At 35.8% G+C, this 19,577-nt stretch overlaps 1 protein-coding gene across 13 annotated transcripts in view; it reads left to right on the top strand.

Moving 5' to 3' along the window:
- SCMH1 (Scm polycomb group protein homolog 1) overlaps positions 1–19,577 on the top strand; it is a 200,428-nt gene that overhangs the window by 66,316 nt on the left and 114,535 nt on the right. For 9 of the 13 annotated variants that reach the window (XR_005021424.1, XM_036864929.1, XM_036865000.1 and 6 more), the window contains 2 exons: positions 1,360–1,430; positions 13,600–13,834. Coding sequence is in view for 12 of the 13 variants with exons in the window: in XM_036864929.1 (XP_036720824.1) it covers positions 1,360–1,430; positions 13,600–13,834 (306 nt within the window). In the remaining variant the exon portion in view is untranslated. Of the gene's footprint in view, positions 1–326; positions 448–1,359; positions 1,431–13,599; positions 13,835–19,577 lie in introns of those variants that run through there. The other 4 variants (XM_036864994.1, XM_036864984.1, XM_036864955.1 and 1 more) reach the window with 2 other exon arrangements.

Here is a 19,577-nt window from a genome sequence, read left to right as displayed (position 1 = left end):
CCATCTCAGCTAAGAGCAAACGCTTTATTAAATTCTGATAAGCTCTTTAAATCTTGACTCCAGGAAATACCCATCTCATTTACCCTATGGGCTAACTGTCTATTCAAGATGATTAATCATTGGCCAGTGCATGAGATAGTTCAGAACTGACTGATTTCTGGCCAAATCTATTTGGCTTGGTTATGATGGTGGGAAAGGAACCAGTTTTAAAACAGAAGCTATAAAGTCAATAGAGTATAAAGTCTTGGCATCATCTTTGGAGTGATTTAGACTTCATCATTCAGTGACTCGTTTTTATTCCCAGCATCTAGTGCTTTTTGCATGGCCCAAAGGGGCCCTGTGCTGCTCCACTGCAGAGGAAGCTTCAAGAAATGCTGGTTTGCTACAGTGTTTTAGCTTGTGAGAGTCTCTGGGACCTTCCCTGCTCCATCATGGGGTCACCTCTAGGTGGGTATTAGAGGGAGATTCGTAATTGATTTAACCTTTAATAAAGAACTTGGTAATCTTGTGGTCCAGTAAGATATGTCTTTAATAGCCTATCCCTTAAAATGTTTTCCCTGACCCCAATAAGTGTCACCTTAAAGATTGTTTCTCTAGCACAGTGTTCCTCAAACTTTGAGAGGCCCTAAGGCCACTTCAAGAGGCTAAAAGATTCTGTAAATTTCCCAACCTATTCTTAGTTACTGTCATCAGAAATGCTTCTGAGGATCTACTTTTCTCTAAATTAACAGATCTTTGTCATTTTGCACCTCAGAGCAATGCGACAGTGGCAGGGATAGGAGTGGGTTAGGGGTGGGTGAGAGAGAAACAGTTTTTAGAGTGAGGATTCAAGTATAATCTCACTCATTCTGGCTTTTCCTGCCCTCGACAGCTCCTCTTACCCAATGTCTCAAGATAGTCTCTTCTTTATTCTTTCTGAGCTGAGATGGTAGGATTCAACCACATTAGGTGTTAAAAGCAATCATTTGATGGCAATAAGGAACCTTTACAGGAGTCGGATTGTTCAGAAGGAATCTCCTCACACACTTTCTGCCTCTTCTGTTCTGTTTTCCATGAGCTTCCTGGATACTTCTTTGAGACACTGGTATGACTTGCTCTAGCACTCTGGATCACTTTAGGGACTGACATGAAAAACACCTCAGGTCATCTTAGACCATGATTTAAAAACATTGATCTAAAATGATCCACTCAGGTCACCTTGATTCTTCCCCTTAATACTCCTTTGAGCCCAACCAGGGCAAAATAAGTTTTCTTATGCTCCAAACGAGTCTGAAAATAGCCTAATGTTTAGTGTAGGTTACAACCTGAAAACATTTTTTAGGAGGTTGACTGTGATAGAGATTTCTATTTCCTTTACAGGTCATTTTACCTGGGACAAATACCTAAAAGAAACATGTTCAGTCCCAGCGCCTGTCCATTGCTTCAAGCAGGTAATTGATTCTCAACATCTTTAGTAGGTGGGAGGCAAGTAGTCTTTTCTGGTCCTTAGACAAGCAAAACATGAGGTGGGAGCCCTTGGGCTTCTCACCTGAAGTCCCCAGAATAAACTTCTATGGGAAGAATACAACTCAAGACTCAAAACTCACTGTGAGTTTTAGACATTCTCCCCAACTTCATCCCAAGTAACACCTTCTCCATCTCTTCACCTCCTTGAGGCTATTCTGTGTTACTGAAAACAGTTGCTAATTTTTACTGCAGCTATTAGTTCAGGCAGATAGGAAACAGAGTTATAGCCCTTAGACAATTCTTGAAAGTGGAGCAGTATTCATATCTCTGTATTCAACTCCCCTGCCACAATCTTATCTTTCCATAAGAATACTGGCCCTGAATCCCATTGGGGAGTGTGTTAGGACCTCATCAGAGGACATTCAGAGCTTCCTACATAGGATTAAGTGCCCCATACAATGTACAGATGATGTTGACTATATCAGTATGTGATAAGGCTAGTAAACAAAGAAGTGTACTGTTGCTAAATAAAGCTACACATCAGGAAGTTGTTTATATCTCCCTCCCTTTAGTATTCAATCGTTATTTCCACAAACTGTCAGTGTTTCACTTTGAATTTTAATTTTGTCTATGCTCTAAATAAAATAAATAAAAGTACAAATTTAGGACTTTTGCTCATTTGAAATAACAGGGACTAAATTCATACTCCCACCTGAAATGATTTAAAAAGACAAAATATATTAAATAATGGTTTTCAAGTTACTGAAGATCAGGCAACTAAGCACAGTGATCTCTGAGAGATGGAAAACAAATGAGTTGAGCCCCCTTATATTTAGTGCCTTAAGATAGTTTTGAGACCATGGCCCAGGGAAGGGGAACCCAGGTTGAGCCTGGGAGATTCCCTAAGTTTAGGAGATGGAACTGAGAGCCCAGGGAAACTAGAATTTCCAGAACAGAGTACCAGAGAGGAGAAAGCTGCACAGAAAGAAAACTGTGGAAACCCCCCTTCAGGTGTTCATCAAAGTACCGTTGTTCAGTGTATGCATGTGAGCATCCAAGACAAGGGAAAAACCGTCTGAAAGGATTAGAAGGATAGTAAAAGGATAGAGCCTGGTGTTCACACAGGACTGGGAATAGTGCCTGATCCCACCAGCTAGACTGGAAAATCTCATAATTCATGTGGCATTGGGTGGAATACTTGGAAAGATCCTGCTCAGTAGTGGGAAATGATTAGCCTCAGGATTAGCACGCTCTGAACCTGCCTAACAAACTAAAAGCAAGACTCAAAATGATCAAATTATTTCCAAGTAACTTAACTGCATCTAGGAACACAGCACAAGAAGGGAATGCAAAAATATCCAGCACCTAACAGGTAAAAGTCACAATGTCTGGCATCCAGTCAGAGATAATCAGGCATGTAAGGAGGCAGGAAAGCATAACTAATAATGAACAGAATAGTCAATCAATTGAAACAGAACCTATACAAATCTTAGAATAGCAGATAAAAACATTAAAACAATTAATTATTTTAATTATGTTCCATATGGTTGAAAGTTAAGCAGAGACATGGAAGATACAAAAAGATACATTGAATCACTATGTGCAAAATGAAAAATACACTAGATGGGAAACAGTTAATGGTAGAAAACAAGATTAATAAATGTGAAAACGTAGCAATAGAAGATATCCAAAATGAAACACAAAGAGAAAAAAGAATTTTAAAAAGATGAAAAGGAGATCAGTGAGGCATGGGATAACTTCATAGACCATGTAATTGGAGTGCCCAAAGGAGAGAAGAGATGGGGGACTGAAAAAGTACTTGAATATAAAAAGGCAAAAAATTTTCCACAATTGAGGAAAACTGTAAATCCACAGATTCAAGAAGCTAAATGAATCCCCTAAAAAAAAAGAAACAAGAAGAGAACTATACTAAGGCATGTCATAAATTATCAAAACTAGGGATAGAGAACATCTTAAAAGCAGCCAGAGAAAAAAAGGCACCTTATATACAGGGGAACCAAGATAAGAATGACATTATATTTTCTTGTCATAAACAATTCAAACAAGAAGAAAGTTGAATAACGTCTTCAAACTGTCAGAAGAAAAACTGTCAACCCAGAATTCTATATCCAGCAAAAATATCTTCCAAAAATGAAAGCCAAATAGAGATACTTTCAGATACACAAAAACTGAAGGAATTCATCACTAGCAGACTCACTGTAAGAAATGCTAAATGGAAGTCCATCTTGCAGAAGGAAAATGTTACCAGATAGAATTACAGATCTACACAAAGGAATGAAAGTCACTAGAAATTGTAATTACAAGGGTAAATACTTAAGATGTTCTTATTAAGTCTCTATAAAGATAATTGACTGTATAAACAATGATAATAACATTGTGTTGTAGAGGTGATGATAACATGTATTAGTAAATGTATAATAACAATAGCATAAAAGCCAAGAGGGGAGAAATCTTAAGTATACTATTATAAAATTCTTATGCATGAAGTAGTATAAAATTACTTGAAGATAGCCTGATAATTTAAATATGTTTACTCTAAACCCCAAAGCAACCACTAAAATAATAGAAAACAAATAGCAAGATGGTGGATTTAAGTCCAGCCATATCAATAATCTAATTATAAATGGTCTAAATGCCCCAGTTAACAAGCTGAGATTGTCACATTGGATAAAAAGTAAGACCCAATTATATACTGCCTGCAAGAAATTATGCTTTAAATGTAAAGACACAAATAGTTTAAAAGTAAAAGAATGGAAAATTTTACCATGCTGACATCAAGCCATAATAAGGCTGAAATGGCATATTAATGTCAAAGTATATTCCAGAGGCAAAGGATATTATCAGGTATAAATACAGTAATTTCATCATGAAAAGGGGTCACACAGTCCTTACATGAAGCAAAAAATGATAGAACTGTAAGGAGAGAGAAATCTAAAATTTGTCTGTAGGGCTCTCTGTAGTTAAAGAACAAATAGAAAATCAGCAAGTATATAGTAGACTTGGGCAATGCTATCAACCAACTTAACCTAATTGACATATATAGAACACTCCCCAATAGCAGAATATATGTTCTTTTCAAGTGCATGGAGAGCATTTACCAAGTTAGACCATATTCTAGACCATAAAATAAGGCTTGATAAATTTAAAAGGATTTAAGTAATACAAAGTATGTTCTTTGATTACATTGGAATTAAATTAAAAATCAATAGCAGAAAGATACCTAGAAAATCTCCAAATATTTGGAAACTAACACATTTCTAAACACCTCGTGGATATTTAGAAACACAAGAAGGGACATTAGAAACTATTTTCAACTAAACGAAATGAAAGCAGAACATTTCAGAAGCTGGGACACTGCTAAAGCAGTACTTTTAGGGAAATTTATAGCACTAAATGCCTATATTAGAAGAGAAGTTTAATTTAGTGACCTCAGCTTCCACTTTTAAAAACTAGGGAAAAAGTTAATAATAAAAATAATTATTCTTTAAAATAATTTTTCAAAAGAGCAAGAAAATAATAAAAATTAGAGCATAAGTCAATGAAATAAAAAAGAAAAACAACAGAGAAAATTATTGAAACCAAAAGCTGGTTCTTTACAATGATCAATAAAAGTGATAAACCTCTAGATAGATTAATCAATAAAAGAAAACACAAATTACTAATACCAGAACTGAAAGAAATAACATCACTATTAATTCTATGTATATTAAAAGGGTAGTAAAGGAATATTAGGGACAAATTTATGCCTTTAACATTTGACAAGTTAGATGAAACGGATAATTTTTATGAATGACACAAATTACCAAAGCTCACTCAAGAAGATAGAAAATCTGAATAGCACTATTTCTGTTACAGAAGTTGAATTTGTAGTTAAAAACTTTCCCACAAAGAAAATTCCAGTCCTAGATGACTTTGCTGGTGAGTTGTTCCAAACATTTAAGGAAAAAGTAATGCAGGGCTTCCCTGGTGGCGCAGTGGTTGAGAATCTGCCTGCCAATGCAGGGGACACGGGTTCGAGCCCTGGTCTGGGAAGATCCCACATGCCACGGAGCAACTAGGCCTGTGAGCCACAACTACTGAGCCTGCGCGTCTGGAGCCTGTGCTCTGCAACAAGAGAGGCCGCGATAGTGAGAGGCCCGCGCACCGCGATGAAGAGTGGCCCCCGCTTGCCACAGTTAGAGAAAGCCCTCGCACAGAAACGAAGACCCAACACAGCTATAAATAAATAAATAAACAAATACTTAAAAAAAAAAAAAGTAAAGTCTATTAGTTAAAAAAAAAAAAGAAAAAAAAAAAAAAAAAAAAAAAAGTAATGCAAATTCTACACAGACTCTTCCAGAAAGTTTAAGAGAAAGGAATACCTCCCAATTCATTCTATGTGGTAAGCACTACTGTGATACCAAAACCAGGCAAAGACATGGAAAGGAAAGAAAACTACAAAGCAACATCCCATATGAAAACACATTAAAAATTCTAAACAAACATTTTTTTCAGTTTCAACTTTTATTCTCTCAGCATCAAACATCCTTACCTTTTTCTGCTACTATATTTTGATTTTTTTTATTTTTTAGAAAATTTTATTGGCGTATAGTTGATTTACAATGTTGTGTTGGTTTCAGGTGTATAGCAAAGGGAGTCAGTTATACAAAAGTTTAAGAAATTGAATCCAACGATATATAAAAATAATTCATCATGACCAAATGGGTTTTAATTCCTATAATGCAAGGTTGATTTAACATTCAAAAACCAATCAATATAAAGCACCATATGAATACACTAATGAAGAAAAATTATGATCATCACAATAGATGCAAAAAAGTATCTAAAAAAATCCAATGTCCATTACTAATAAAAACTCTCAACAAACAAGAAATAGAAGGGAATTTCCTAAATCCTATACTCTAAAGGGTATCTGTGAAAAATCTAGTAATAGCATACTTAATGGTAAAAGACTAAATGTTTTCCCTTCAGGTCAGGAGCAAGATAAGGATGTCAGCCCTTGCCACTTCTATTCATTGCTGTAGTACCAATGTCACCAGGCCAAAAAAAGAAATAAAAGCAATCCAGATTGAAAGACTAGAACAAACACCAAAGAAAATAAATCAGTGGCAAATAAGTGAATTGATGGTCAATATTATTTCATTAGGGAAATACAAAGTAAAATCACAATGAGATATCTCTATACATTTGTTTAAATATCACTCATAAAAAAAAAGACTGACCATACCTAATAGTGGCAAGGATGTGAGATAAATGGAACTTTCATAAAATACTGGTAAAAATGTAAAATGGGTCAATTACTTCAGAATATAATTTGACAGAAAAACTTCAACACACTATTGAGCAAAACAAACAAACCAAGAAAACACTAAATAAACTAGGAACTGAATAATACATCCTTAACATGAAAAAATATGTATACCTCAGAACTAAAACCAGCATTTTACTCAATGGTTAAAAGTAACTCAATAGAAGATATAATGGAAGAGAGACTCCCATTTACAAAAGCAACAAAAAATTAATATTTAGGAATAAACTAACAAATATACAAAACACTTATATAAAGAAAACTTTAGAAAACACCTTAAAAGCATGATTCATTTTAAAAAATTCATAAAGTAAATGTCAAAATTAAGAGTTTCTGCTCTTCAAAAGACACTGGTAAGAGAAGGAAAATATAAGCCATGGACTTGGAGAAAATATTGACAAATCACACAGCTGATACTAATACTCTCCAAATTTATCTATTGATTTGATGTAATTCCTATCAAAGTCCCAGCTGGCTATTTTGCAGAAAATGACAAGTTGATCCTAAAATCATATAGAAATACAAAGAACCCAGAGTAGCCAGAACAATCTCAGAAAAGGGCAACAAAAATAGAGGATTTCCTGATTTAAAAACTTACTACAGGGCTTCCCTGGTGGCGCAGTGGTTGAGAATCTGCCTGCCAATGCAGGGGACACGGGTTCGAGCCCTGGTCTGGGAAGATCCCACATGCCGCGGAGCAACTAGGCCCGTGAGCCACAACTACTGAGCCTGCGCATCTGGAGCCTGTGCTCTGCAACAAGAGAGGCCACGACAGTGTGAGGCCCGCGCACCGCGATGAAGAGCGGCCCCCACTCACCACAACTAGAGAAAGCCCTCGCACAGAAATGAAGACCCAACACACCCCAAAATAAGTAAATAAATAAATTAATTAATTTTAAAAAACCAATATAAAACTTACTACAAAGCTACAGTATTCAAGACAGTGTGGTACTGGCATAAAGATAGACATATAGGTCAGTGGATTTGGTTTGAGAGTCCAGAAATAAACTCCTACATTTATGTTCAATTGATTTTGAACAAGGATGCCAAGACAATTCAGTGGGATTTTCAACAACTAATGCAAGGACAAACTGGATATACACAAACAAAAGAATGAAGTTCGATCCTATCTCCACACCATATACAAAAATTAACTCCCAAGTGGATGATAGTCATAAGAGCTAAAACTATAAAACTCTTAGAAGAAAACGCAGGAGTAATCTTTCTGACCTTGGATTAGGCAATGGTTTCTTTGATATGGCACTAAAAGCAAAAAACAGAAGAAAAAGTATTGTAGATAGACTGAACTTCAAAATTTATCAAAATTAAAAGGTTTTGTGCTTCCCAAGACACTGTCAATAAAGTGAAAAGACCCAGCTGCCTTTTGGGAGAAAATATTTCCAAATCACGGATCTGATGAGGGACTTGTATCCAGAAGATATGATGAACAACTCAACAGTTAAGACAAATAATTTCATTTTTAAATTGGCAAAGAAGTTGAATAGATATTTTCCAAATATATACAAATGGCCTATAAGCACATAAACGATGCTTAATATCATTAGTCTTTAGGGGAATGTAAATCAAAACTGCAATGAGATATCACTTCACAAATACTAGAATAGCTGAAATCAAAAAGGCAGACAATAACAAGTGTTCATGAGGATATCGAGAATTGGAACCCTCATATGTTGCTGGTGAGATTATAACATTCTGTGGCCACTTTAGAGAACAGTTTGGAAGTTATTCAGAATGTTAAACATAGAATTAGCATATGACCCAGCAATCTCACTCCTAGGTGTATACCCAAGAGAAATAAAAACATATGATTACACAAAAATTGATACACAAGTGTTCGTGGCATAATTATATATAAAAGCCAAAAAGAGGAAACAACCCACATGTCCATGAACTGATGAATGGATAAGCAAAAAATGTAGTATATGCATTACAATGGAATGTTATTCAGCAATGAAAATAAATGAAGTACTGATAAACACTACAACATAGATTCAACCTGAAAACATTGTGCCAAGTGAAGAAAGGAGCCACACACATACTGTGTAATTTCATTTATATTAAAACTCCAGAATAGGCAAATCCACAGAAACAGAAAGTAGATTAATGGTTTCCAGGCATTGGGTTAAGGGGAGAATGGGGAGAGACTGCTAATGGGTATGGGGTTTCTTTTTGGGGGGGATTGATGAAAATGTTCCAAATTTAGATGGAGTGATATTTGCACAAGTCTGTGGATATACTGAAACTCACTGAATTATACACTGTAAAAAGGTACATTTTCTGGTATATGAGTTAAACAAATACCTACCATATGACCCATCCATTCTACTTTCAGATGTTTACCCAAGAGAAAAGAAAGTGTATTTCCGATGAAGATTTATAGAAGGATGTTCATAGATTTATTTGTAATAGTTAAAAACTAGAAACACAACAAATGTTCATCAGCATGATATACTACTCAGCAGTGAAAGGAAATTAATTATTGATACTTGCAGCAGTATGGATGAGTATTAGAGTAGTTATGCTACTCTATGCTATATGAGTGATCATATCTACAAAAAACCTAAAGCCAACATCATACTTAATGGTGAGAAACTAGATGCTTTCCCACTAAATCAGGAACAGGAATATTCCCTCTCACCACACCTTTTCAGCATCATACTGGAAGTCCTAAATGTAGCAATAGGACAAGAAAAGGAAATAAAAGATATACAGATTGGGAAGGAAAAAATAAAACTGGCTTTGTTTGCAGGTGACATTATTGTCTATGTAGAAAATCTGAAATAATCAACAATAACAACAACAACAACAACAAAACACCTAGAACTAATAAGCAATTGTAAGAAGGTTGCAGGATACAAGGTTAATATACATAATACAAGCCTAATCAAAATTCCAGCACATTATTTTATGGATATTGAGAAACTGATTCTAAAGGTCACATGGAGAGGTAAAAGATGTAGAATAGCCAAAACGGTATTGAAGGAGAAGAACAAAGTCAGAGGACTGACACTACCCAGCTTCAAGACTTATCGATAAAGCTATAGTAATCAAGACGATGTGGTGCATATATATGGAATCTAAAAAAAAAAAAAGGGGGTCTGAAGAAAGTAGGGGCAGGACAGGAATAAAGATGCAGACATAGAGAAGGGACTTGAGGACATGGGGAGAGGGAAGGGTAAGCTGGGACGAAGTGAGAGAGTGGCATGGACTTATATATACTACCAAATGTTAAATAGATACCTAGTGAGAAGCAGCTGCATAGCACAGGGAGATCAGCTCGGTGCTTTGTGACCACCTAGAGGGGTGGGATAGGGAGGGTGGGAGGGAGATGCAAGAGGGAGGGGATATGGAGGTATATGTATACATATAGCTGATTCACTTTGTTATAAAGCAGAAACTAACACACCATTGTAAAGCAATTATACTCCAATAAAGATGTTAAAAAAAAAGAATAGTAGAGCAGAATGCATGTTATATTTTAATTCATATTTTCTATAGTACTTAGGAAGCTCAGTTTTATACACTTTCTGAATGTCGTCTATTTTAAATGGCTTTTCATAATGTCGTACTTTTCAGAAATGTAATGTTCATTTTATATCATAGGAAGGAAACGTTTTACTTAAAAAAAAATCTCAGTAGCCCAGTTTACTGAAAATTGAGTTTATTTGACTTCTGTGTTTGAGAACTTGTCTTTAAAAGCCAAATACATTGGCCAGTGAAACAAAATGAAGCAGTTATCCCAATGCAAGATCTAATTAGCAGCTACATGTTTACCATTTCCTTAATGGGCTATTATCCCTGAAAGTTTAACTGAATTGTTTTTTTTTTTGAAAATTCATAGATTGACAGGAGACATTGGCCTTCTTGCATTTTCTTTTAAGAACATCAGTTCTTAACAATATAATTGAAGTAATAATTATTTATAAATACTTTTAATAATCCATAGTTTACTTAATTTTTTCCAGCTGTGGTTTCCTTAAGGGTACAGCAGGGACAATACAATTTTACCTTAAAGAGTTGTGAAGATTATGTAATCTAATGAATGGAAAACACTTCATAAACTATAAAATGTAGTACAAATATAAAGTATCAGCTCTACTAACATAGGTTATTTGGACCTATTTTATTGTTGTTTTTCCTGTGTTGCGTTTTTCCCTTTGACACATGCTCCCTCCCGAAGACTGTCCTATTCACATATCACAGATTTGATGGTTAGGGTAGAAAGGAGTACACATGTCCTTGCCTACAAATTTTAGTAGTTGTGTTTAAAGAAATGCTCTTTGATAGAAATTAAGACCCCCTTAAATGATCAAATAGTTGTATTTATTATGCATTTAAGTTTTCTAATGTTTTAATTAAAAGGCTTAAAATTCTCAAAAAAAAAAAAAAAGAGATTGTGGTGTTAGCAACAGATAGGTAAATGGAACAGAATAGAGAGCCCAGAAATAGTCCCATAAAAATATAGTCAGGCTATCTTTGACAAAGGAACAATGCCAATACCGTGGAGCAAAGATTGTCCTTTCAACAAAGGTCTTAACAACTGGACAGCTGCATGCAAAAAAAAAAAAAAAAAAGGGAATTTATATACAGATCTTACACCCTTCACAAAAATTAATTCAAAATAGACCACACACTTAAATGTAGAACACAAAACTATAAAGCTCCTAGAAGATAACATAGGAGAAAACCAAGATGACCTTGGGTATGGCAATGACTTTTTAGATACACCACCAAAGGCACAGTTCATGAAAGAAATAAGTGATAAGCTGGACTTCATTAAAATAAAATCTTCTGCTCTGTGAAAGACACTGTCAAGAGAGTGAGGAGACAAGCCACAGACTGGGAGAAAATATTTGCAAAAGACATGTCTGACAAAGGATTGTTATCCAAAATATACAAAGAACACTTAAAAACTCAAAATAAAAAAATAACTCAAAAAATGGGCCAAAGATGTTAACAGACACCTCACCAAAGAAGATCGGCAGATGACAAAAAAGCATAAAAAAGGTGTTCTAAATCATATGTCATCAGAGAAATGCAAATTAAAACAACAGTGAGATACCACTGCATACGTATTGTAATGCCAAAATCCAGAACACTGATAACACCGAGTTCTGGCAAGGATGTGGAGCAACAGGAAATCTCATTCATTGCTTGTGGGAATGCAAAATGTTGCAGACATTTTGTAAGACAGTTTGGTGATCTCTTATAAACTAAACATACTCTTACCGTACAATCCGGCAATTGCATTCCTTGGTATTTACCCAAAGGAGTCGAATATTTATGTCCACACAAAAACCTGTATATATATATGGATGTTTATTGCAGCTTTATTCATAATTGCCAAAACTTGGAAGCAACCAAGATGTTTTTCAGTAGGTGAATGGATAAATAAACTGTGGTATAGCCAGACAATGGAATATTATTCAGCCCTAAAAAGAAATGAGCTATCAAACCATGAAAAGACATAGAGGAAGCTTAAATGCAGCTTACTAAGGGAAAGAAGCCAATCTGAAAAAGCTATGTACTGTATGATTCCAACCATATGACATTCTGGAAAAGACAAAACTATGGAGACAGTAAAAAGATCAGTTGCCAATAACTGAGTGGATGAGTAGGCAAAGTACAGAGGATTTTTAGTACAGTTAAACTATTTTGTATGATCCTATAATGATGGATACATGTCTACATTAGACCAAATTCATAGAATATACAACACCAAGAGAGAACCCTAATGTAAACTGTGGACTTTGGGTGATTATGATGTGTCAGTGTAGGTTCATCAGTTTTAACAAGTGTGGTAGGGGATGTTGATAATAGGGGAGACTCTGCACCTGTTACGGCAGGATGTTTATGGGAAAGCTCTGTACCTTCCTCTCAATTTTGCTAAGTTTTGAACCTAAAACTGCTCTAAAAAAATGTGGTCTTAACAAAAAAGTAATGAATTATTGATATATTCAACAAATGGATGAATATCAGAATAGTTATGCTGAGTGAAAGAAAGTAGACCCCCAAAAAGAGTATATTCTCTATGATTCCATTTAAGTCTAGAAATGCAAACCAGTCTACACTGATAGAAAGTAAAGCAGTGTTTGCCTGGAAAGAGGGGTCTGGGAAGAGCTAGACAAAGAGATTATAAAAGGATATGCAAGACTTGAGAGTGTGTCCATGTTCCTTATCTTGATTGTGGTGATGTTTTCCAGGGTGTACGTGATGTATATGGTGTCATGAGTGTATACATATGTCGGTACTTACCAAAGTGTATAGTTTATTTTATGTCAATTATAACTAAAAGTTGTTTTAAAAAATAGGAATTGATTTATAAGTTAATGTCAAAGTAAGAAAAAAAATCAACTGCCAATGGTTAGTCTGTGTGGTAGACATACAAACCAATACACTGAAATGCTCCATGAAGAGGCACTAAGGATATGATAATTTAATAGGATGATTTCTAAAAAGAAAATGTTAAGAACACCTGGAGGGTTAAGGATTTGGAGACGATAGGATGAAAAACAGCATTTAAGCAAGGGCCACTTGAGACACTCTTGTCCTTTTCTTACTGGTGAGTCAATATTTGATGCTTCAGTGGGAAGTAATTTTTTCCCTTTCATTTTACATTTCAGTGTTTATTTTGTATGAAACCCTTCCTAAGTATTAGAGAATAATTCAAGGGGGTTGTTCCTGACCCAGCTGTAACCAGTTTGAGTCCAAAGCATAAACTTTCAGGTTCCATCGCTTAATATCCTTACTGAAAATGTCATTTATTCTTAGTTTGCCTAATCCCCATGGCTTGTTCTCCTCAGTCCTACACACCTCCAAGCAACGAGTTCAAGATCAGCATGAAATTGGAAGCACAGGATCCCAGGAACACCACATCTACCTGTATTGCCACAGTAGTTGGACTGACAGGCGCTCGCCTCCGCCTTCGCCTTGATGGCAGCGACAACAAGAATGACTTCTGGCGTCTGGTTGACTCAGCTGAAATCCAGCCTATCGGGAATTGTGAGAAGAATGGGGGTATGCTGCAGCCCCCTCTGGGTGAGTAACTAGACCCAAGCTCTCCCTAGCCCATTAGTTATCTTCCCTAAATTGTACATCCTGTTAAAGGAAAACATAGGGTCCTCTGCCTATCCCTTCTTTTTCATATGGTGCAAAAGAAAAGGCCCACCTAAAATGAAATGACCTGAAAAATCTGGACCTATCCATTCTACATTAACTTATGATATCCAAGCTTCTCAAGCTCTTCTTTTTCTAACAAGAAGCCGCACATTTCATCCTTCTTTATCACTTCCCCTTTACCCTGAGAAAAAGAATGGAAGGAGATCTTGACATTTAACTTGCCTCAAAAAAACCATAGAGTTTTCACCAAATCCTACAGTGATAACAGGAAGTGAGAGAAAAATCTCCCAGTAGAAAGGATGACTATTACAAAGATCTGTTATCTCCTTTCCCCTAAATTTTTACTTGGTCCTTGGAATTTTCTCACTTTGAATCAATTATTAAGTAAAATGCATTATTTTACTTAAACTAATAACCCCACTGTATTTTTCTCCTCAAGATCAGATTCACCTTTTTTTGCCGCAGTATACCTGCATGATTTAGCCCATCTCATCAGTTACTATTAATCACTATTGCAGTGAGTCTCAACAGAGGATAGAGAGAGAAGGGTTATAGGCTATGTTCCCTTCAGGAGGCTGTGCTAAATTAAATGAACATTAGAGGACAGTATCATTTGAAAGACCTCCCTAGGTGGTTATTTAACATTTTCCTCCATTAAAAAAAATTATTTGTAATGTAAACTTTCAAATGCATACAAAAGTAGAAAAAAATAGCACAGTGAATGTCCATGTATCCTATACACACTCCCTGCCTGCTCCTGCCCAATTGCCTAAACATAGTATCATTTTATCGTTAAATATTTAGTATGTATCTCTCATAGTTAATATTTTAAAAGCATAATCATAGTAACATTATCACATGTAAATAATGGTAATTCCTTAATATCAACGAATATTTACTCAGTGTTTAAATTTTCCCTAGTGTTTGTCTATCTGTCTATCTGTCTCTCTCTTTCTCTCTCTCTTTATTCCATTTTCTTTGAATCAGGATCCAAATAAAATCAACATATTGCAGTTGGTTGATATGTCCCTTAAGTCTCTTTTAGTCTATGGGTTCTCCTTGTCTCTCTTATTTTTTCTTGCAATTTATTTGTTGAAAAACCTAAGTCATTTGTCTTTAAATTTTCCCACAGTTAGATTTTGCTGATTGTATCTCTGTGGTATCATTTAACATGTCCTCTCTTCCTAGAAATTGGTAACTAGATCTAGAGGCTTGATCAGGTTAAGGTTCAATTTTTTCATAAGAATATTTCATAGGCGGTGGTCTTTATTAGGAAGCATATATGGTCTGGTTGTCTCTCATTTTATAATGTAGCAGCCATTACTGCTTGTGGTCTAGAGCAGGGGTTGACAGATTTTCTTAAAGAGTCAGGTAGTAAGTATTTCAGGCTTATGGGCCATACCTTCTCCGTTGTAACTAGTCAGCTTTGTCCTTGTAATGTGAAAGCAGCCATAGATGATACATAAACAAATGGGCAAGGATGTGCTCCAGTAAAGCTTTGTTTACAAAGACAGGTGGCCAGCCTTCTGGCTATAGTTTGCTAACCCCTGATTTAGACCCATCACTTCATTATGGTTGCAAAATGGGAAATTTTAATATTATCATTCGGTCCACATAAATTAAATGGAACATGTCTATTTAAATAAACTTTCATCAACTATTTGGTTATCCTAAAGTACAGTTCATGCAGGAAAGACAGTTTAAATGCTTGATTCTTTTCTTTATTTACCAATTTTCAAAATAATAAATTGGATTACCATCATCCTCCAAAATTATTTATGGCTAGTGTTGTTGTTGTTGTTTAGTATCATAAACTCAAAGATTCATACATAATTGATGTGTTTCACTCCATTGCACTAACTGTACTTATTGATTCTTGAATTATCCCATCTTTGGCGTCATATATATATAAATCATTCTTAAAGTGAAATCTATAAAACAAAGTATATTCAGAGAAATCCCCTTCACCTTATCCCTTTCTTCTGCTATAGGGTAACCACTTTCTTTTAATTTAATAGTTTATACTCCAGTTTTTAAAAAATAAGCAAATATATCCGTATGAGTGTGTGTGTGTACATACATATGTATTCCCTGTCTTCTTATATAAATGACAGCATATTATACATACTTTCTTCAATCTTACTTTTTTCATTTAGCAATATATCCTAAAGATGACTTCTTAGTTGTATGAAGATGTTCCTCATTCCTTTTTGTAGCTGCATAGTACCGTAAGATTCTCAACCTACTTTATGAATCACTGTTTAGAAGCATCTTGATAGGCTATTAAAAAATGTAAGTTCCCAGGGATAATGGTGACCATCTAAATCAAAATCTTTCCATAAATTCTCCAGAAACATACAGATCAAAAAGGAAAGGAAATCAAACCACCCATAACTCATGCCTAAACATAACCAGGAGTCAAGAATACCACAGATGGGAATGTAAATTGATACAGCCACTATGGAGAACAGTATGGAGGTTCCTTAAACAACTAAAAATAGAACTACCATACGACCCAGCAATCCCACTACTGGGCATATACCCTGAGAAAACCATAATTCAAAATGAGTCATGTACCACAATGTTTATTGCAGCTGTATTTACAATGGCCAGGACATGGAAGCAACCTAAGTGCCCATCGACAGATGAATGGATAAAGAAGATGTGGCACATATATACAATGGAATATTACTCAACCATAAAAAGAAACTAAATTGAGTTATTTGTAGTGAGGTGTATGGACCTAGAGTCTGTCATACAGAGTGAAGTAAGTCAGAAGGAGAAAAACAAATACCGTATGCTAACACATATATATGGAATCTAAAAGAAAAAAAAATGGTCATGAAGAACCTAGGGGCAGGAGGGGAATAAAGACGCAGACCTACTAGAGAATGGACTTGAGGACACAGGGAGGGGAAAGGGTAAGCTGGGACAAAGTGAGAGAGTGATATGGACATATATACACTACCAAATGTAAAACCGATAGCTAGTGGGAAGCAGCCGCATAGCACAGGGAGATCAGCTCGGTGCTTTGTGACCACCTAGAGGAGTGGGATAGGGAGGGTGGGAGGGAGGGAGACGCAAGAAGGAGGGGACATGGGGATATATATATATATGTATAGCTGATTCACTTTGTTATAAAGCAGAAACTAACACACCATAGTAAAGCAGTTATACTCCAATAAAGATGTTAAAAAAAAAAAAAGAATACCACAGATTTCAGTAACATGTTGTCTACATGTTCAGATATAAAGATCTGAAACCACTAGAGCTAGTACCCACCCCATACCAGAATGAAGAGTTTTATGTAGGTAGAAACTACATTAAAAAGGGAGAGGACAATGGGAGCCTAACACAGCCAAAATCACCCCCAGAAAAAGACAGTCCCATCCAGAGTGGGAAATACTGAAAGAGAGCTAAGAGCTCCTTGATTAGAGCCTTGGCTACTGGAGAATCAGAAGAAAGAGAGTGAATTAAAAGAGTGAGGGACTAGAGATAGCAGTCTTGGGAAGACAACTACCTTTGTGGGAGAGGTAGCTATAATACTGAAGGAAAAGAAGGAAACCATGGGTAGTAATTTAGAGTTATGCAGGAACAAAACAGAATCATAAAATCAAAAAGACCTACAAACCTTCCCATCCCATCCCAAATAGGCTCATCTACTAAAGAAACTGCATTTCACTATGCCAACAGAAAACTCATGACCCAAGTTCCCTGCCAAAATGGAACATCCTGTTTTTTGCAAGCCCAGGAGAATATAAGACATTTCAAAGGATTAAGAAACAACAGTCAACATCTATAAAAAGCTTCTACGTGAAGAAAAACAGAAATAGAGGATAAAACCATTTTAACTATTGAAAATTCTACAGCCAAAATCAGTGACTAGCCAGAGGAAAACTGTTGCACAATAACCCATCTCAAATTAAATAAGTATTGACAGATATGAAAAAATACCTTGAATCAAAAATTTTAAGTCAGACTAGAAATGCACAATAGACAAGAAGATGTGAAAATAGAGTTGTTCAAACTCAAGAAAAAAATTGAAAGAAAAATAATCTCAGTTGAAGACTCAATTCCAGGGTACCCACTGGGACAATAGATTCAACTGGAAATATAATAAGGGACATTGAGAAGAGAAATAAAAATAAATATTAGAGAAGGTTTAAAAGTATCAGAAAGGAACTGTTAGATGTAGAACATAGTCAACAAAGATCCAATGTGTATATGTATGTGTACATATATATTTGGAGTCCCTGAAGAAGATAAACAGAATTAATACTTAAAATTGTAATATAAGGAAATTTTCCAAAAATTAAAGAACACCTAAACCTTCATATTGAAAGGGCCTACCTTATTCCTGGAAAGATTGATCTAGATTGGTCAACTCTAAGACATATTCTAGTAAAACTATTATACTATAAGAATAAAGAAAAATTCATCTAAGCCTCCAGCAACAAGGCCAAATTACTCACATGGGAAAGAAAGTCAGGTTTGCATCATACTTCTCAACAGCAAAATACAAAGCAAGACTAAGTGGAGCAGCGTTTTTAAGAAATTCAAGGAAAGAAAATGAAAAGACAGGTTTTATATCTAGACAAGCTGTTTTTTCAAGTACTGAGATTATACTGAAAGAGTTTTCAACATGCAAGAACTCAGGAAATATTGTGACCCCAAGCCCTTCCTAAGGAATCAGTTATGGAAAGAGCTCCATCCAAACAACAGATGATCAATCTAAGACAAAAACAAAGGTAGGGACAAGAGTAGAATAGTATGGTATCAGTCTGGGTCCAGTGAAGAAAGAGAACCCACACAGCAGTTTAAACACAGAAAGTTTAATATATGTGTTAACTATAACAGAGGATTGGAGTGAGGGATTGGCTAGTCAAAAGGCAAGAGAACTCTAAAGAATATAAGAAGAGCAGACATAAGGAGAAGCCACTACACTGGGGCAGAGATAGAGCACTGAAGGAAGAGCCTCCCTTCCCCCATCTCAGGGCTGAGATGTAGACTCCCCGTTGGAGGCGGCACAACTGTGGCTTACTGGATGAGGGAAATCACTGTGGTGCCACAGCAGTGGAACTTGCTAGAACTCTGTCCTCCAGGGTGCTGAGAAAGCTGTTCATGGAGAGGTGTGTTTCTGGAGAAACTCTGCTACAAAACCACTTAAGATGGGGAGGGTGGTGCTGCTACTGGCTGCCCTGCACTCCCGGACCTGGGCCACAGGGGAGATGGGGTGCTGCAGGAGCCTGCCAAGCCAACACAGTGCAGCCAGAAAGCAAGCCCCTTTCCTCCTGTCGTATCTGTAGATGGGGTCCCGGGTATCACTTAAAACTGATAAACCAAATAGTAGAAGCCTAAGTGAGGAAATAAGGGAATTAAGGACATTATGACATATGTTAGTATAAAGGTAACTACTAAAACAAAATTCCAGAACTTCCTAAATACCAAAGGAAGAAAAAGATCAAGAAACAGATGACACAAAGAGATGAACTAAATATGGAAAATACAGTAAATAAAACGTAATGTGACAGAGTTGAGACCAAATGTGTAATTTATATTAATAAATGTAAATGGTTTTAACTCACCTATTAAAAGAAAAAAATTTCAGATTCGTGCTCAAAGTCAAACCCAACTTTATACTCTGTACAGGAGACATACCTAA

Source organism: Balaenoptera musculus, chromosome 1 (genome assembly GCF_009873245.2).
Source record: "Balaenoptera musculus isolate JJ_BM4_2016_0621 chromosome 1, mBalMus1.pri.v3, whole genome shotgun sequence".
NCBI lineage: Eukaryota > Metazoa > Chordata > Mammalia > Artiodactyla > Balaenopteridae > Balaenoptera > Balaenoptera musculus.
The sequence above is the reverse complement of the archived record's forward strand: the minus strand, read 5'-3'. Positions and strand labels throughout refer to the sequence as shown.